The following is a 20921-nucleotide window of genomic DNA, read 5'->3' on the forward strand; positions in this document are numbered from 1 at the left end:
GCGGCCATTTTGTCACTTCTGTTGAATGAAAATGACATCACAATTGCTCACAACGACCAATCACTGCTCAAGATTCAGAAAACAAGTCAGCTGTGATTGGTCGACAGAAGACAAAATGGCCGCCCCCAGAGATGGCACTATACGCACTATTAATCAGAATGCCCTGTTTCAACTAGTGGGCCTGCTGGGAACATATTCTTGAAAAAAGTTTGGGTTGACTTCCGCTTTAAAACCAAAATGTTGAACGTTATAGCTATTCTTTGTAAAACTAAGTATGTCCTAAACAACAAATTGTTATACTGTATATTACTTCCATTTATGGTATGTGGTATTGAGTTTTGGAGCAATATATATAAAACAAATACCCTATTTTTACGCTTGTAACATGTTTGTTTTTGTTTGAAAAAAAAAAAAGGGTTTTGTTTTCTTTTCATGACTTCATTTCACTCTGTGAGATGATGAATTTTGTGTTGGCACTTCACTGCCTTTTTGGTTGGTTTGCTTTCTTGTATAAACTGTATTGATTGTTGTTGTTGTTTTTTTTACTGAAGCTGGTTGAACACATTGATATTGACTGATCATGTATCGGCAATTCATCAAGTCCACATCCCTCACCTGATCCGACTCGGTGAGCATCCACAGTACAAATCCGATCACAGCAGGATATAGCATAGAAGTGGTGTAAAAACCCAGCCAGGCAAAATACATGGCTATCTTCACGCCAAAGTAGTCACAGATATCATCTACAGTATAAACAATGCAGAGCGTGCAAATGAAACGAAGTCTCATTCTTCATATTGTGCAAAAATGCTCTGTTCCGTTGAACTGACCTAAGGGCTGTTTCTCACAAACGGCCTGGACCCAAGACTTCATGAGGTGACTCAGGACGCGCTGTTCATGGAGGGGAAACATCTGCTGGATCACGCCTCTCGCACTCAGCTCCGGGACTAGGACGAATGATTCGTCACGGTCGTACATTAACCCAACTCTGTTGTTCCTACACGTCTGTTTGCACTAATGCAAATGATGTAGCTTACTGATTGGTTGACCTTCCAGGAAGCTGATATTGTGAAGCACCTCCCCATGTTTGGCACGTAGATTATCCAGCCAGTATTTAATGATGCTCTGCCTCTCCTGATGACAGAACAAAGTCATGCGTTGGAAGCATGTGCACACATGCGTGTTTGGGCGTGTGCCAACTGACCTGCGAGGTGAAGAAGCACAGCTCGCTCTCGATGTTCTCATAGATGTAATCCTCCTCGCAGGAGAAGCTCCGCGTTCCTGCTCCGAACTCGGGCTTCACCGCTTTCCTCAGGCCCATCTCTTCAGCACCTCGCAACAAGCTGCGGAAAAACAAAGACTGGCCTTAAAACAAACTTCTTTATCAATGTCTTCAGTCCGTCACAAAAAAGTGAAGGAGTGGATCACACCTACGAGTCTTACTCTTTTGCTTTTTTCATTGATCCATTTTATATAACCCCTTTCCCAAACCTATCCTAGCCGATTTGGGTCAAGAGATACAAACACAACTCAAATGATCACCACTCAAGTTGTTTGTTTTTTTTCCCCCGTTTTTCAGCCATGAAAGACCCATCTTCCCATCTATTTTCTACAGATCTCTCTTTGGGTTCCAGGTACCAGGAGCCTACACTTGCTGACTTTGGTTGAGCAGTGGGATACATCCTAAACTGATGGCAAACCAATGGCAGGTCACATGTAAACAAACAACCTATCACACTCACATTCATACCTATGGACAAGTTAGAGTCTCCTAACGTGCATTTCTTGGGAATGTGGGAGGGCGCTTGATGAGCTGGTGCAAATCCACCCAAACACAGGACATTGAAAACTGTGAGTTACACTCCAGACATGCTAACCACTATGTCACTGTGCTGATTTTGATTGAAAAATATATTTTTCAATAGTATTCAGTCCATCAGAATAATCACAATAACGACTAAAATCTGAAAAGTTAGAACTGATTTCTGTCTATCAGAGAGTCCTGACAGGTATCTGGTTTTGAGTTGTTCACTAAAGAGTCAAACAATGTGCTGAAAGAATTTTTTATAACTATTCAATTCAAACATTCTGCATTTTTTTCTTTTAAATCACAAAGTACTACCAAATGCCACAAAAACATTCAAATTACTGTACCGGTATATTAGTGGAGATCTGACAGGTACAATACATGTTTGTTACCAGAATAAAAAACACAAGTAGCTTTCGTCTGATTTCATTTACCGATAGTCAAAGCATTTCTCATCGTGGAAAAGGGTAGTGCCACCTGAACTTGATAAAATGTTAGTGAAGCAGTGACGAAAATACAGGATTTGGTTTTAATCAAGTCTATGTTGAATAACTTCATGTAAAAAAATGCATATGTCTGAGGATGTCAAGCATACTTAAATGCAGATTTTTACAGACACAGCGACTGGCATTTGTAATACACTTCCATTGTTATTTTCTTGTTATCTTTATGTGTGGGTGCAATAAATGGGTGCAGTGCAGTCACACTCAGTGCTTGTGCTTTCTCTGTCGCCTTCTGAACAGTGATGTATTATCTTAAAGTCATTCCAGCTCTCCTCATCTTGCTGTCTCCTCATCTAATTTCCCTTCAACCTAACCACCCCAACCCCCATCCTCCCTGTCTCTTCATCCTTTTTATATCTCCTTCCTCCCCTTTTATCCTATCATCCTTCCCTTCTCTCCCTCTGTCCTTCCCAAAGGCTGAAATCAGCCACACGTTCTCTGTTCCCTGCGTGTTATCATCTCACCTCTCATAGTCACATTTATGTTTCTTTATACACATGAACACACCATCGGAGTAAAGCCTGATGGCCCTGCAACAACCATTCATCATGCACCTCCAGGCTCTTGCGGAAAAAATACAGTGAAGCATGTACAACACCATAATGGATTACAGTTAAAAAAAAAAACAGAGCACTGTAAGCGCGTATGGCACAGCTTTGGGGGCAGCGCCATCGCAGTCCAGGTTCTCAGGAAAGGAATCATTCATGGTGAAAAGCCATAACTGGAGGACTCGAAAGCGCGTGCTTCTTTTTCATTTGCTGCCACTGTCTGAATATATTTTTGTTGAAATGAGACTGAACATGAAAAAAAAGACATTGAAGCCTAAAAGTTGTATAATACCAGTGGTACCTTGACCAAACTCATTGTGCTCAGATTTTTCAATTTTCGTAATCAAATTAATTGAAATGCCATTAATCCATTTCGGCCTCATGAAAAAAGAAATGTTACTGTATGTGTTTTTCAAAAAAGGAAAAACCAATCATGACTCAGCTTCAGGAAACAGGTGAGCTGTGATTGGTCATTACCTAAGCCCTGAGAAACTGTGATGTCATTGTCAGTCGACAGATGTGACAAAATGACCGCCCGCAGAGATGGCTAAAAACAGGTGGATTAAGTCTCATTCCACAAACACAATATATATCTGAATGCCTTCTTTCAACTAGTGGGCTTGCATAGAACATATTCGTGAAAAAAATGTGTTTGGGTTGACTTCGTCTTTAAAGGCACTTAAACGAAGTTAGGTTTTGGGGTTTACATTAGTCAAAATGTTGACGTGAATATTTAATTTCGTCTTTATACTGCAAACAAATATCGTCTGCAAATATCGGTTACATGTATCATTGAATACTAATAATCGGTATCGTATCAGCGCCCCCCCCCAAAAAAACAAAATGGTATCGTGTTGTTTTATCTGCAATTTCAAGGTAGTGATGATGATTCCTGTTCAATGACCTGATCTCATTGTTTAAGATTAAAAGATGGTTCAACCTGACATTGATTTTGATATGCCATATGTTTCGGACTATAAGTCACTCTAGAGCAAGGGTGCCCATTACGTCGATCGCGATCGACCGGCATTGTGGGTAGATCGCCAGCCTGTCATCAGTCCTCACTCTTGTATTGCTGCGTTCACACCAACTGCGTTGGGAGCGTTTCTGGCGGCCCATTCGAATTGGAGTCAATGTAGTTCGCGCGGCGCGGTTGCATGCGGGGCGGGGCGAATGATGCGTTTGGAGCGGTGGGAAGCGGTGGGAAGCGGAGCGAAGCACCGAAAATCCGCCCATTCGCTCCATTCGGCACGTATAAAACAAGTCAACTTTTTTTGCCATTTCACCTCGCTGCAGCCAATCAGCATCGGGCATACTACGTCACACACAGCCACACAGCGTCCCGTTCACTTGGCGGCTTTTTAAAAAAATGTGTTTACAGTTCTTGAACTTTACCAAGACAGCAATATTGTTAGCATTAGCATAGTGTGCAAAAAAGTTGACTTGTTTTATACGCGCCAAATGGAGCGAATGGGCGGATTGTTGTTGCTGCGAATCTGCTTGAGGCTGGCTATCAGCAGCTACTGTCAGGACGATGCCGATGGTGGTGACACTGATCGTACATATGACGAGGAAGGTGATTATATAACGGCCATTGGAAATCTTTTCTGTGAGCCTTCACATGTCACTTGATGCAAATTTCAGCAATCAACTTCAGGCGCAATAACCGACCAGAATTCTACATTTGGCCACAAATAACACAAAATTCTCGTTGAGATAAGCCATTTTAAAACAAAAATAGAAACTTTTGCGTAGTTAGAAGCTGAAGTTCTGTCCAACTAGAGCTTGTTTGCTGTTGTCAATGTGGCGTGCGTTCGCAAATTCACACTAAAGCCCTAAAACCACTCTAAAAGTGTGTTTGTGTGTGTGTGTTTGCTGGGAGGATAGAGTGCACTCCTCTCCCATGAATCTCCGAATGCAGCCTGCGTTTTAAGCAATCAGCAGCTCATGCTTGAACAGTTTCCATCTGTAGGCTACTGCTTGATGCATTCACATGCTAAACAAGAGATTCATCACACAGGGAAGTCAACATGATTAGGAAACAGGGATTTTGGGTGGCATTCCAAACTCTAATTTTAATGTGTACAAGTCACATCGGAATATAAGTTGCAGGACCAGCCAAACTATGAAAAAAAGTGCTTAACTCATCGTCTGATGAATACTCATCCATATGGTCTTTTTTGCATTGACACTTAGGCCAAGTCTTTCACTTGATGATAACGCCATGTCGAAAAGTCACTGCAGGGCATCAGCGGAATTTGCAAGTAGGACGGTGTCATCCGCATAGCAAAGACTGTTGATGATTTTGCTGTTTACCTTAAACCCTTCAGGCTTTTTACTCAAGTTTTCTCAGGATCATGATGTCACTGTACAAGTTAGGTCTGGTGACATGACAAATCCTTGTTGAAACCCTTGTTTGATGGCCATCCAAACTGTTGTTCCTTTTACAAGTTGAGCCGTTGCTTTTGGATTTTTGGACCGTTTTTTTTTCATTCTCAAGTCTTTGTCATTCCTTTAATCTCCTTCAACATTTTGAGGAGCTCACTGTATGTCAACCTACAGTCATTTTGTAATATTCCCAAAACATTTGCAGGACAACTCATTTGAAGAAATAAAAAAAATGAGTTATAGAAATAACGCAAATTTACCCCTGTATGACAACATTTACACTTGTGCCCCCTGAAACTGATTCCACTAAGACACACATGTTGGCACTGTGTATATGAACACTGAAATGAAAATGCTACACAAGAAAAGGTGAACGCTCAAGGTGAATTTGAAAGGACAAAATCATTTCTGGGTTACATTCTCAGAATGTAGGTCAATCTCAATGGCAGCAGGTTCGTTTGTGTTCACATTGTTCTGGTGAATGTGTGTGTGCAAGTGGGAGACGGGGGGGGGGGGGGGGGGGAGAGAAAGAGAGAGAGAGAGAGAGAGAAAGAGAGAGAGAGAGAGCTATACCAGCATGCGTCACACAAGAATCATTCTCCTTGAGCATTTCATCTGAAGCCTGTCGGTACACTTTCAGAAAGTGGTCCCTCTAGCCTCCTACTGCATTACGGTACCTCACATGTCATCTTCCGTTTCCATTATATTCATCTTAACCTCTGTCACACAACTGGAAAACTTCTACATCTCTTCATTCCTTTTTACCACTTCTTATTCCATTTGCACCGAAGAGTCAGCAGAGATGACTACATGGAACAGTGCACGCCGCTAAGACCTTTTGGGTTGTATTTTCTATGCGCGCTGAAGTCGACACTGACAGTAAAACATTTGTGTGCTCATTTGGTGACCACTTTTAAAGGAACTGTGAGTTCTACCTGGGTGCCGATGGAGTGAAACTTGAACTAACCTGCAGCCAAGCAAGTCATCAGGAGAGCTGTGGAGTGCTGAGACATCACAGCAGCGGCCATGATGATTTGCTATGTAGGGACTGTGCTTACAAGAGCTGTAGCTAAATTTAACAGCATGATAAATGATGGTCGTAATTTACAACAACCCCCAAAAACTGCAATATTTCTGACTTTAACATTAAAACAAATCCCGGGTTGGTTTCAATAGGTTTCTAGGGCAAAAAAACAACTGAACCAATAAAAACGCTTGATCTGGAGCCTATCCCAGCTGAAATCAGACGAGACCGCCCTGGCCTGGTCGCCAGTCAACGTCAGGGCAAACAACCATTCACAACCACATTCACACCTATGGACAATTTAAAGTCTTCATTAAACCAAACATACAAGTTTTTGGAATGTGTGAGAAAGCCGGACTACCTGAAGAAATCTCATGCAAGCACGAGGAGACATGCAAACTCCATAACAAGACAGAGCGGAGATTCAAAAACTGATGGATGGATGGAATGGCTCTGAGGAATCATATTGTTGTGCCTGATTTTGAACCTCCACTGAACTCATTCACTGCCATTGACGAATTTACTTGTCTTTTCACAGTCCAGCCATTCAATCCCAGGAACGTATTTATATTTTTTTCAAATGTTTTCAAACGTTAGGGGAAAAGAGGGTCTGAAAATGTCTGGCAATGAATGAGTTAAGGAGACCAGTATGGTACCTTGTCCAACAAAGGTTAAGGAAAGAAGCAGTGGGAGTCTCTGCATTCTTACTTTTCATAGGTGGCGGTGACGAAGAACGCGTAGACGCGCGTATGCTTATGATGACGGATTTGGATGATGAGCTCTGGAATTCCCAGCCGGATGTGGTTCAGTAGCCATAGCAACGTGTGGTCATCTGTAGTATCTGTGATGGAGATGAAGGATAAACATACATTTTCAACTAACCCCTTGCACACACCTTCGTGCTGCTGAGTACTGCGACAGTCTGTGTGCTGGAGTAGCAGCTGGGGGTTAAGTGACGTACAAGCAAACCACTCTGCTCCGCTTCCTCAAGTGCATTTGGCTGGTATGAAACATTTTTTGGCGATGCTCTATCTAAGGCAAGACACGCAAGGAAGTGGTCACATGTTCCTCTAACTTTCATTCAGAGTTGCCAAATTTCCAAAATGTTTTATAAATGCTCTCAAGTACTATTATTTGACAATTTACCATCTTTAACCTTTAATATCACGAACAGTGCATCTTTGATTATTCTCTAGTCCTCCTCTGGTCATCGTCTTCACCCTCTAATTGTCTGCTATTTTCATCATCAAATGCTCAAAGCCCTACAGTCATTTCCATTACATCACATTTTATTATTGAAATGTCTTTCATGGATAAAGGAGTAGCCTGTTCACGCAATCATTTAGAAGCATTACGCTCAAAATGATACTCACTGTAATTAGCAATTTCAAACAAAGATTTTAGGGGTCCACAGGAAAAAAACTGATGTCAAATAAGGGAATTTTTATTCGTTGAGCTCTTTTAGTTGGAAATGACATGGCGACTCTGTGAAAAAGACAGTACTATGCTGTATTGTAAGATGTTAATAAATACATTTGTTCTTTTTATCATCACTTACATTCCGACAACAAGTTGCTTGTCTAAAATTATTCATACGCTTTCTCATAGCTAGCATATCCAATATTCTAAAATCATAGTTGCAAATAAAATGCTCAAATTGAGATTGTTACCAAGCTTGTTTGAAATAGAACAAAGGTTGTGTTTCTTTCAAATTGACTGATAAGATCTGCGATGTGAATCATTTGCACTGTGAAACTGGAACTGTATCAAAACCAAGTACAACTTTAATGTGTTATTTTCAGCCAGACCATACCATTAAACAAATGCGTTTTTTTAATTGCTTTAACTTCAAATTTGGTCAGGGTATGAATCATTTGGGGCTGAACTGTACATGTTAAGCCTGCGGCCTGTCATTTTGTAGTCCCCCTGCTGCTATGAGGTGTTAGGCATTGCAAAAAGATCTCTTACGGGCCATGGCACAGTTATGTTGCGAGAAAATAGTCCAGTTCAAACATAGTGTTATTTTTTGGTAAAGTTTTCTACTTAATTCATTTGAGAGGAGGTATTGTCTTCTATCCTCACCTTAAGGATCAAATAAATTAGAATTGTGACATTTACCATACATAAAGTTGTGTTGAAATCTATTACACTTTTCAGGTGTATCATTATTATGTGTTTTTGGGAAACTGCTCATGAAAGGCTGATGATAAGTGTGACTGCAAGACATGTATGTGAATCACATTATGGTTGAAAACTGGTCAAGATTTGATTCATAGCCATTCAGGTTACGTTACACAGCAGGGTATCGCTAACGTACAGTATGATATATTCTAATAAAAATGCACTCAATTGTATGTTTCGGAAAAATGTGTGTTTGATTGTTTGACCTGCAAATGTCATGAGGACATCACAGTTCTCGGTGGGCACCGTCTTCATCCAAGACTTATGAGACATGACGTGTCTGCCAGCCTGCAGCAGCCTCTTTCCAAACAACTTATCTGTGTGGGCGAGAAAAGCAGAAATGGGTGACAAACACAGAGAGAAGGTCACTTTTTTACAATGACACAGTGGATGAGTCTTAAAAATTTGGCAACCCGCTTTCGACTGGGCACATTTAAATAGCAGGCCCACTCATGTCACAATATGAGATTGACAGAATGCATTTGGCGCTACATTCACTAAACGACAATACATTTCTATAGGTTACCCGTATTTTGTTTCAAGCCGACCACAGAAGTTATTAATATGATGTAATTTGCAGTATGATAGTATAAGACTCATTCTAAAGTTTTAGCACATGGCACATCTATATCTTATCTAGGGCTCTCCAATGTAGAAAAAAAGTCCTCTATCACGATATAGGCCATTTTATATCACTACATACTAGATAATATACTACAATATATCTTCAGTTATTCTAATTTAAAAAAAAGTACAACACACTTTGACTGCTTACCTTTTCTCACTTTATAAGTGACATTAAATAAACCTGTACCAAATGAGAAATGCACCCAGTTGTGCTGCCTTATAAAAGTATCAAATGTACAATACAATACAATACAACTTTATTTATATAGCGCATTTCACAACAGCTACACCTGTAACAAAGTGCTTTACATACAACAACAACAACAAAATAGCAATAATATGTGAAAGCAATGAATTAACACAAAATACTATATTCCATAGGCACCGGAAAACAGCAGAAAACTGTCAGTCTCACGTCGAATCAAAAGCAGAAGAATAGAAATGTGTCTTCAAACGGGTTTTAAAAACGTAAACAGAAGAGGGACAATAGCCGACATATTTTTGTACAAATTGTAGATCTAAATAAGAGGCATAAAAAAAATAATGCTTCTAGGGGAAGTCAACCCAAACATATTTGTTTTCAAGAATATGTTCTATGCAAGCCCACTAGTTGAAACAAAGCATTCTGATTAATATTGCAGTCAGATGTACGTACCCTGCCCATGTAGACTGCCCTTACCACAATGTCAAGAGAATTAGGAAAAAAAACCTTGGAGGTGAAATTGGACATGCAGTCAAAAGACTAGAGCATTGCTATTAAAATAATTACTTACAACATACTTTGACAACTTTATCTGCTTCCATGCTGCTCTTCCACCGTGAAGGTCATTTACAAATACCGCTACTGTGCGTTCAGAAGAAAGCTTGGTGGTATTTAACTTTGTAATCCCTAGAAGCACCCACAGATACTGAAATGTGACTAGCCACACTGTGCATTGGCTCAAATGCTGCAGACAGCATGGTGGCATGACAGACATTCTAATGAGTCCTGTATTCATTGCTGCGGGCAACGCACAGTCTGGTAGCAGCAATCAGACACATTTAAATGTGTTCATAGTGCTTCAATTTATCAGCACTGTCTGAGCTGAACGACAGTTTTTCATGAATAACCCATCTGGACTTGCCTGACCACACCAAACTACTCTGCCAGCCAGGCAATGAAGCTCTTTGGTGATTTGATGTCTATTGATAGTGAATTAACAGTCCTGTTAATTTACTGTTAAGTCTTCATATATTGTTACATTTCAGAAAATATAGCATTACATCAAATAATTCCCATTATCTAAAATATTAGGGTTGGGGTTAATTGGTGAAATATCGGTAATGGGAGTGAACCGGGGGGGATCTTTGAAAATGTTCTAATTTGGACACTTTCCATAGAGATAATGAGAATTGATCTTACTTTCATTAAACAACAACCTGCAGTTCTGTGTCACTCTACAAGTATCACCATAGGACCAACATCATTACACAATAACATAGTGGGCCTAAGTGTTCTTAAAAACAGGTAGAGGTTTAATTCCTAAAATACACATATTTATTATTGTAAGCCACTGCAAAATTAAGCCCAATTCAACCATAACAAATTGCTTGAATGGAGGAAAACAAACGTGCTAATTTAACAATTACCTACACTTCCTCTAAATGTACTCAAATGAATGAATGAGCCATCAAGCTATGCCCACAACCCCAAAAAAATCCATCTTCCCTAAAGTATTATGCGTTTTGTATTATTTGGGCTTCAATTTCTCTGCCGTGTGCATGTATGAGAGGTGCACGTAGCAAGATGGCGGCGAAACAGCCGGCACCGCCGCCACATAAACATGCAACGTCTGGGCTAACTACGTTCGAATGTGGCTACAAGATTTTTATACTGCCACATTGGCTAAAAGATTTCATGACCCAGCGCCAACCCTGGATTGGAACAGTACATGACTTTTATTGACGCATAATAATAGAGTGACGCAGACATACAACATTGAAGCCAGAAAGCCTGATAGAACTACCACCAGGCAACATTGGGAGGTTAGAATGGAAAAGAAACATGATGAACAGAACATCAATACTCTGGTTTGAATACCCTCCCCTCCTATAAACGCTGAAAGAAAGGCCAAGATTACGAATGACAAGTTCGCTTTCAAACCTGCTACCATCTGCCCATACGACGACACTCACACTTGCACGTTCGCACACACACATGCAGGGGGAAAGATGCACAGCCACAAACATTAACACGGGCAGAATATGAACACACTGCGGCTAACAAAACAGTGAGTCATCAAATCTGAAATGTCCAAAATAAATATTCCAGCCTCAAAGATGACACGGGAGAAAGTATAACTTTGATGTTTGGGAAAAGAATTGAGAGCAGTCAATCCAAATAAAAGGTGGCATTTTGGAGGTATATGGGGGGAAAAAAAGTCCATGCTACAGCCACCTATCATGCTGGCAATGCTTTTTTAGACATCAATGTTTTAGATGTCTTTGCAACACGGACAAGTACACAGACACACAAGATAATTTTATGCCTCGACAACTTTGTGGGAACAGTTTGTGGAAGGTCATTTTCTGCTCCAGCATGATTGTGCCCCAGTGCGCAAAACAATATCCATAAGAGGATGCCGACATGAACGTTGGTTTGGAAGAATGACACAACCCTGACCTCAACCCCATGAAACATCTTTGAGATGAACTACAACAGAAACTGTGAGCCAGGCTCTCTCTCATGTCAAACTTCTGATCTAACAAATATTCCTTTGTATAAATGCACAAGATTCCAACAGACACACGTCAACATCTTGTCAAGACTTTCTAGAATTGGGGGAACTCATTTATAGTTGCAAACGAGGAACAAACACCATCTCTTCTTCTATTTGTTTCACATTAAGGTATAAAGGCCTCAATAATTTTTCACACATAGTGTGAGCTACTTTCTGTTTGTTTTTGCCACTGTTATCACTTCCAGTGTTATTTAAAGCTATTATTAGCCCACCTTTTCTTGCTTATCTGCTTGCATTGTATCCAATATGTTTCCTCTTCAAGCTCTTCTGCTGTTCTTCACAATTAGATGGTGGTGGACAATTATTTAATTTACAAATAGTTTCAGTGCCTCAGCAGGGTTATCGGCGCTACAACTTGTTTCATGGTTCCGTTGTGGTAGAAAGAGCTGCACGAAAACAGCATCACATGACATTTGGAGATCTAAATGTACAGTACATAAAGAAGGTCATGATGGAATCTCTATTTCAGTACTAGAGACATCAAGTGAGAGAACTTGTTTCCTGTAGGTCTCAATAGAGTATTTCAATGTGCCTGGAATTAAGCCTACTTCTCATTTCAAGCAGCCTCCTTTGGTTCTTTGACTTGGACTCACATTTAACTCAAGAGAATACAGAGACAGTAACAGTAAAAGCCTTTACGTGCATGTGTGTGTCCCACATCCATCCGACCATCCTTTCTCTGTACCGCTCGCTTATCCTCATTGGGGTCTCAGCTGTGCTGGAGCTTATCCCAGCTGATTTTAGACGAGAGGTGGAGTACACCCTGAACTGGTTGCCAGCCAATCACAGGGCACATACAGTACACCAAAAACATTCACACCTAAAGGACAATTTAGAGTCATCAATGAGCCTACAATGCATGTTTTTGGAATGTGGGAGGAAAAAACCCACAAAGGCAAGGGGGAAACTCCACTAACTCCACACAGGAAGGGAAGAGCCCGGGTTTGAACCGACAACCTCAGAACTGTAAGGCAGATGGGTTAATCAGTCTTAACGCTGTAAAAAACTCAAGGTCAAACTAGTCACCATGCGTCGTAACAATAACTGTCAACATGTTGGACAAGCTTACCTCACTAAAGCTCAGTTGAGTAGCCATAAGCCATTAACTTGAAACGAACTGTGTCTGTTGATGTTCCATTTTAAGTTTAAGGTATTTTATAGCAAGGCTCCAGTGACTACCATGTTTTACTTGGAGCTCAGTAGCCCCTAACTGGAGCAGTGTAAATGGGAGAGTAAATGGTTGTCAGTCTCTCGTCGTACAAAGTATATGTGCTCTCTGACTGATTGGCGACCAGTCAAGCATTTCTCTCCTCTGGCACACGAGGTTTATCGGGGAGAAAGTAGGCTTTGATCATCATCTTGGCTATTGTTCCTTTTTAGAGTTATACAGGGTCTGACATTTAAACCTTATTGGGTAGTGGCTCCATATATTCATAATACTTTAAGTTTTAGTGATTATTTCATATTTTGCGTTTTTATACGCTACAGTTGCATTCATGGCTATGACTGCACGAACCTCACTAAAATCAAGACATTGCATTTGTACATATTATTAATAACGCTTAAAAACTAAAACAATTAAAAATCTAGTAAAATATTTACTCTTTGCTGACATTCTAACAATGCACAAGCACAACAAAGATTTTATTTATTTTATTTTTTTTACTTAAAGGCAATAGTCCCAAAACATTTCGTGCCACTGACTGCGTGAAGAAACATTCAAATGGACAGCATAGAAACCGAAAAAAAATATCACTCACCATTAGGTACACTTCAACATAACTAGTCATATGGCATATTCTGTGTGTGTTATGACAGTAATGATTAGTGCTGTAAAATGTCTTGGAGTTGGTGTACGTTGTCCTAAATCATCTATGATGAAGGAATCTAGTTGTTGTTCGCATATTATTGATTGAACATAATAATCTGGTGATGAAGCGTCAGTTTGCATTGCTGCCCTTGTTGTTCCATGTCATGTCATGTCATCTTCCAAACCGCTTATCCTATATAGGGTCGCGGGGAGTTACTGGAGCCTATCCCAGCCGTCAATGGGCGAAGGCAGACTACACCCCGAACTGGTCGCCAGCCAGTCGCAGGGCACACATAGACACTGTCACTGAGCGGGAATCGATCCCACGCTGCCCGCACACAACTCAGGCGTGTGTACCACTACACTATCAGCGGACCCCTTGTTGTTCCATTTGTCAAAAAATAAATACATAAAATGAAAAAAAAAATCTGTAGATTTACTGGTCGCATTTGCACAAGTGGAAAACTTTACTTGCGCTGTCTCATATTTTAGGGGGAAAATCTTGGCAGCCCTACTCCAAACTAAAAGAACCTAAATAGGATGACCAAAGTGCTCAAACTGATGCATTATTATTATTATTATTATTATTATTATTATTACTATTATTAGTAGTAGTAGTAGTACTACTACAGGTGACGTATCACGAAAGCCATTCTTCTATCTTTCTTGCATGAATCTGTTTCATTCGTCTGGTTTATTAGGGTACATTGCAAAACCATGAGCTATTTACCTGTGCTATATATTATTAAGCAGAGGTGAAAAAGGAACAGGAGCTGTATGTATTTATTCAGGTAAGAAACACTAGAACTGTGACGAATCCATTTCATGCCCAACTGACACATGAACACTACTCCTTCAGGCTGAATGGAATACTTTCATGAGGGGATTACACATTGTGAAAAAGCAAGTGGTGATGATGAAGACAGTAGAATGAATAGCCGCCTTTGTGCAGCAAACAGGGCTGGTACTTGCATCGTGGGCTACTGCCAGACATGCGGAGGAAGGGATTTCTAATGAACTCACAAAAACAAAGAATGTCGATTACATTTAGGAACAATGCCCCGTGAAGCCTCACGATGAGTGGCCACTTTTGTCTTTCAAGGTCAGTTACATTTTCCATTCCTGTAGGTGTAGTGTCCCAATATTTTTGCCTACATAGTGTATGACAAATATACAGATAAACTAAGTCTTGCCAATTAATCTCATAATTATGATAATTATGAGACCATAACTAAGGTGTGGGGATCTAATGATATCCAAACGTCAAAATACGATATTATCACAATATCAACCTTACGATACGATAATTATCACGAGGTTGGCCATATAAAAATAGCTCACAATATTGGAAAAAAAAGCTCATGATATTGAAAAAGAATGCACAATACTGTGTTTTTTTGACAAAATAACAGCAGTGACAAATAGGCTTGGCCAGTCATTTTATTGTCATGTGTTCGTTCTTACTGGGTCAGCGGCACAAAGTATCATGGTCCATGTAGTTTGCACAAAGCTGTGTTCGACTGAAGTGGGTGTAAAGTCATGTGTTTTGACGGCGATGTTCTGCTTATAATATCGTAACACGACGACAAGGATATGTGGCAATTTTAATATCGCCGTTACCAGAGCTGGGCAGTCCGTCCCTGGGCCGGACCGGTCGGCCCCTCCGGCCCGGCCGGATGCCCATTTTTGGCGTTGGCTGACAAATTTTTAAAACTAAGCATGGTCGGAAGTGGTCGGAAGTGGGTTTTAGTCCGGCCCACTAATCGGCCCTCATGCGTTTGACGTGGTCGCGAGGCGGCCAAATTTTATCTCAGCCTACTCAGTGAACGGCTTCTTTTTAGGCTTCTTTCTACTCCAGCGTCGGCGCGAGCGACAGCTGCCGCATTGATTCACGTGACCGGCACATTGTGCTGTTGGCGACAGGTCTGCGACACATGCCACGCACTCATCAGGAATTGTTGCGATGACATACAGTTTCCCACACGGAGAGGAGAGAAAGGATGCAGCACGCAGCTTGTTGCTGCTGCAAAAGCACACTAGTTTGGCAATAAAATTAAATGCATAGTCTAGTCATCTCGGTCCTTTTATGGTTGTAGCAGGTACGATATCCATTGTTGAACTTGTCGCTGTCTTTTTGAAGCGACGCCCCCCGACTTGGAACTTTACTGTTTCAAAACAACTTGTGTTATGGAGAATATTAAGCTGCGCGCAGCACTCAAGTATGACGCTGCCACAACAAGATGGAGTTCATGCGCTTCTTCTGGCGTCTTCTACTTCCGGGAATACGCAGTAGCAAACCTGCTGTGTATAGTGGTTTGCTGGTATGCTTTTATTTTGAAGGCCGTGACCGAAGGGAAGTGTGGAAAATAAGTAACTTGTTGAATGCGACTTCTGGCCGTGTGTTGGACCCAAATAATTATACATTACGACAAAACCAACCCCGGGGCTCGCAATGGAAGTAAGTAGTAAAGTACTAGTGGCGCATTTTGAAGCGTGACCACAGCGGGTTCGAATAGTAAATTAGCCAGCTAATGATCCTTAAAAAGCTTCTGCCATTAGCATCCCTCCCGTGGCGGCGTCAATCACAAACATTTTTTTTCCGGGGGGGGGGGGTGGAATGGGACGGGGGGGTGATAATTTTTATGTATAAGGGCGGGGGGTCGCGGCCGGACCGGCAAAAAAGGGTCAAGTGCCTAGCGCTGGCCGTTACACACACACACACACACACGAACGCACAAATCTTCAGAAAACATTGGAAAATTCAAAATGCATTCTCCATGAAAACCCCCAAAAATAAATAAATATTGAAAAGAGATTTTTTAAATATTGAAAGAAATTTGAAAGAAACAAATCTGTAAATCCATCCGGATCCACAGGTGCCGAACGCAAGTATGCCAGGGTCCACTGTATTGTAGATTTTGTCCCTCATGAAAAGCGCACGCAATTTAAAATAACTAGCTATCAAATAGTAATAAAATTACAATCAAGATGAGTGACACCAAACAAGACGTGCCATGAAATGTGAAATTATACCCATTCAATGGAAGTGATATGATGTAAAATGTTCTCATTTCAAGGTTCTGTATGTGACTATAAGACATAAGTGACGTAAATCCAGGAAAAAACGATACTTGTTTCCTGAATCTCACCTATTTAGGCCAGAGTTGCGTTATCGTGAGTTGAAGTTAGGGGCGAGATTACCTTTGTGTTATGCCAGCACCTAAGGGGGTTAGATTATTATTATAATTATTATATAATCGAAGCCTCTGCTAATGCTGGGCACAGTAGCAACAAAATCAAATCAATTCAGTGAAATTTGACGGCTGTGACCTAACCGATCTGTGTGATTACGTGATCCTCTGTGGATGTGAAGGGAGGGAGCTCAATAAGCAGAGGTTCCAGTAATTATTGTGCATTAGTACATCATTCCTCCCATTTCCACCCATCCTCAATGGCAGGCAGAGGAAGACACCGCTGATGACTGAGGCAGCTTTGATTCATGACTTCAGAAAAGAAGCTTAAAGACGATCAATGCGTTTTTTCCTCCTGACTCATTTAGCTCAGTGCGCTTCAGAAAAAAAACTTGAAGAAAATCATAAATATACAGTACTGACTGGAAGTAAAAAGGGAATATACGCACATTCAGAGGAACACAAGTGGCAAGGATAGCTGTGAAGTACTATTGCACTGTTGTAAGTGACGACAAACCAAACTATGCAATTGATGTGACAGTTTCAGTCTGACGTGGTCATGTCGTTATGTAAATGAAACCTTTTAAGATAAGTACAAAGAAGCTTTGAAGAAGATTTTCTTCAAGTGGAAACAATTCCATTCTAAGACCTTCAAACATCCATCCATCAATCCATTATCTAAACCGCTTATCCTCACAATGTGAGTTTCACATGCAAATACGGCGATTCAATACACATGCAGTTTATATTCAAGTTCTTTATACATTGAACATTTCAAACACATTGAAATGCTGTGATCGGCCTGGCCGATTATCGGCGCAGCTATTCGGCATTTTGACAAATATCGGTATTGGCCTTTTTAAAAAAATCTGACGGACGATAATAAATCAATTTAAAATTTCAAGGAACGATTTACCAGTATTCAAATTTTAAGTTAACTTTATAATAAATTCTACTGAACCTGGGAACATTCTGCACCTTTTGTTTTTGTTTGAAATCAAAACAAAGATAAGTGAAATTTTAACATCATTCTGTCATTTGGAAATTTTGGACAGCTTTAGATACTGTAGAAATATCTCAGGAGCTATGGTTCAAGTTTTCATTCAACTTTTTAAGACATGCTGATGATGCTAGGAGGTCCCTGAACTTTTTTAGAATTGTACAATAAAGATGTATATTGTCAAAAACGTATTACAATAATAATAATAATAATAATAATAATAAATCCACAGTGTGCAAATCTAAGAAATTGTTCAATACACATGCTTAAAAGATTACACCAATATTTTCCTTTTTACTGAATGAATATCGGCTACAAAATATTGGTTATCAGCCTGCTTGACTGCTAATAATCTGTATCGGTTTCGGCCCTGAAAAAAAAACATCGGTATATCGCTAGAGATTAATATTAAAGGAAATCTTGTGAGGATAATAAGCAATACAGAAAATGGATGGATTTACAGTATCTTGTAACAGACCTCAGTGCATCATGGTTGGTTAGACGTCCCTTGTTCATCATTGTGTAGCACCCCTCCCCCCATATTATGAACTGTTCGTCTCATTTTCATTCTCTTGGAGCCTGTCAAGGGACTAATGTGAAACTCCACACAGCATTCCTCACCCCGGTCTTTGCATTTCTCCTGACTTTGCTTAGCAACTACAAAAAAAGTCACAGGATAAACACACCAAAGGCTAACCCAATGTTTGTATCTCCACAATATCAATGACACATAGGAGGATGAGAGTTTTGGACTCTGCTCTGGTTACACTGAATGAAGTCTAAAATCACACAGGCATTCAATGCGACATGGTAGATATTCTGCACAAAGCAGCACGCCATCTGTGTTTCAAGCATATTAAGCCGCAGGCTGTGCGACATCATTTTCTGCTTCAGTTTGATCAACTTAATGGCAAGAAAACAGAAAAGAGGAAACCACATCGGGACATTAAAGGTAATTTGGAAGTCGGATGGCTAAAAGCTAAGATCCAATATCTGTGCTGCTGAAATCATAACAATTTGAGAATCTAGGCCATGTAAATCACCACTAGCACAACATATGCTTTATCACAGCTAAAAGGGCGGTTTGTAACTTCCTAAACAGTACTTTGTAGTTTGTGGCGCAGGTGTGCCATCATCACTGTGTGGATTTTTCTAAACTAAGCCAGCAAGAATTGAAATAAAACCTTGCTGCTGTTGATATCGGCGTCACTGATCCACCACGCTCTGTGTGTCTCTGTGTGTCTGTAGCTCTCAGTTTGTTGTTGAATTTTCCGTAACATACTTCAAAGTTTATCAATTTGTCCTTCTGTGCTACAACAACAACACACGAAATTACTAGGTGTTCCAATGAGGGGCACAAAAGGGGCAGAGGGCGCCAGACCACTTGGGAGAATTGGAACACCCTACACACTCACACCCTCGACAGGAATACGCAATGTGAAGTGTGGGGATTGAGATAGTCAAATACGTGAATACATAAAGAAATACAAGACTGATTGTTGAGAATACTACAGCGACCAAACTTGAATGTCTGGTACAAGTCTAAACAGCGACCCCCGCCTATTGTGAAACTCTTAGCGGCGATCTGAGGTTTCTAACTGCTGAGTGGAGTGCAAAGAAGCTAGATGCTAATTCTAGTCTAGCTAATTTTGGCTGCTAGCGGCGACGAACCCATAGAAGGCAACGGCAATGCAATGCCAAAGCCAAAACTTGAGCTATCGCTACAGAACATACACACGTGACTTTTTTGGGGGGGGTTGACGCCAATGAACACAGAACGAGGCAAAACTTTGGCGGTGCAAGCGTTAGTTTATTAATAACCCATCATATGCCCTATAAAACACAATGAAAGAAAATGTATTAAATTGATTGCAGCACTGACGATGTTTACTACACACTGAATAACTCCTACTGTACACTTTTATAGAGTCAATGGGTGTGTAATACACATAAGCGTTATCGCGCTCGATATTACGCAGTTTCCAAATCAGCTTAATGACCTGCCTTAAATATTGCCTTAGTTCAAAGGGAAAGAACAGGCAACATGTTCTCTATGGGGCATGCAGTACATATGAGAGAGACAATAGAACCAAAGAGAGAGAGGCATTAGGGGTGCATTTGGAAATTTACTCTGATGCCCATGCACTACTATGAGAGTGGGTGTGTTCGGAGAGGCAGAGTGCGCGCCACTCCCATTAATTTCCAAACGCATCCAGCACTGGGGCACCGTGTCCCCAGTAGGAGCTCCTAGTAGCGCACCAGCACTCAGTTTTTGGTGCACTCTGAATAACCGAACGACAAATTTGAGCAACGCTCTGAGTTTCCGAATGGTCAGAGAGAACCAGTGCGCACTTGCAGCGTATTTCAGAACGTGCCCAAAGTTGGTAGACATAAGGGCACAACACACCGCTGCCATTAATATTGCATTCCACATAACATCAGCCCCTTAGTTTGAGGACACCAAACCATTGGCTCAGTATGACTGCTGCTGGGCAAAAAAATGCAATGTACCACTGTCCCTCTCAGTTCTGCCTTGCCTGTAGTCTGAGCTACTTTACTGAAGTGATCCATGTGACAAGGAACCTGACTCTAACTGTCCGAAACAAAGCAAAGGCAGGAAAGGAGACTAAGTGAACAAATCTCTGCTTGACACAATTTTCCAATGTGTTTTGCTGACTGTAAAGTCCAACTAACAACAAAAGGTGTTAAAGTCATAAATAAGTCCACATTTTGAATCACCCGGCCCGCTGTGTTGGAATGGACCTTCCAAACGCAGGTAAAAACAAATGGGGAGGGGATATTTTTTCCTTTTATAGCAGCTTTACTAGCTAAACCTGCACACTGCTACATTTTCATGAATGGTTAAGGCAAAGGGGGTCAAACTCATTTTTGTCACATGCCACATTATAGTTACAGTTTGCCTCGGAGGGCCATTACGACTGTGAAACCATATAAATGTTTAATCACCTCCACATATTATTACACATGCAGTGCACAACAAATTGATGGGTAACATTTTGAAATCAGTGTTACATTACATATGACAATTTGAAAATTTGGTA

The 20921-nt window shown here is 40.7% G+C and overlaps 1 protein-coding gene across 5 annotated transcripts in view; it reads right to left on the reverse strand.

The window, feature by feature from the left end:
- The window catches only part of ano8b (anoctamin 8b), a 40511-nt gene that overhangs the window by 15423 nt on the left and 4167 nt on the right, over window positions 1-20921 (reverse strand). For 4 of the 5 annotated variants that reach the window (XR_015088896.1, XM_086046505.1, XM_086046504.1 and 1 more), the window contains exons 2-7: window positions 8658-8768; window positions 6979-7111; window positions 1205-1343; window positions 1038-1134; window positions 831-947; window positions 616-743 (exon numbers count right to left, since the gene is read on the reverse strand). Coding sequence is in view for 4 of the 5 variants with exons in the window: in XM_086046505.1 (XP_085902631.1) it covers window positions 616-743; window positions 831-947; window positions 1038-1134; window positions 1205-1343; window positions 6979-7111; window positions 8658-8768 (725 nt within the window). In the remaining variant the exon portion in view is untranslated. Of the gene's footprint in view, window positions 1-615; window positions 744-830; window positions 948-1037; window positions 1135-1204; window positions 1344-6978; window positions 7112-8657; window positions 8769-9858; window positions 9971-20921 lie in introns of those variants that run through there. The other variant, XM_086046507.1, reaches the window with a different exon arrangement.

The sequence above is a fragment of the Filicampus tigris genome, chromosome 12, assembly GCF_054856515.1.
Source record: "Filicampus tigris isolate MCC_2025a chromosome 12, RoL_Ftig_1.0, whole genome shotgun sequence".
NCBI lineage: Eukaryota > Metazoa > Chordata > Actinopteri > Syngnathiformes > Syngnathidae > Filicampus > Filicampus tigris.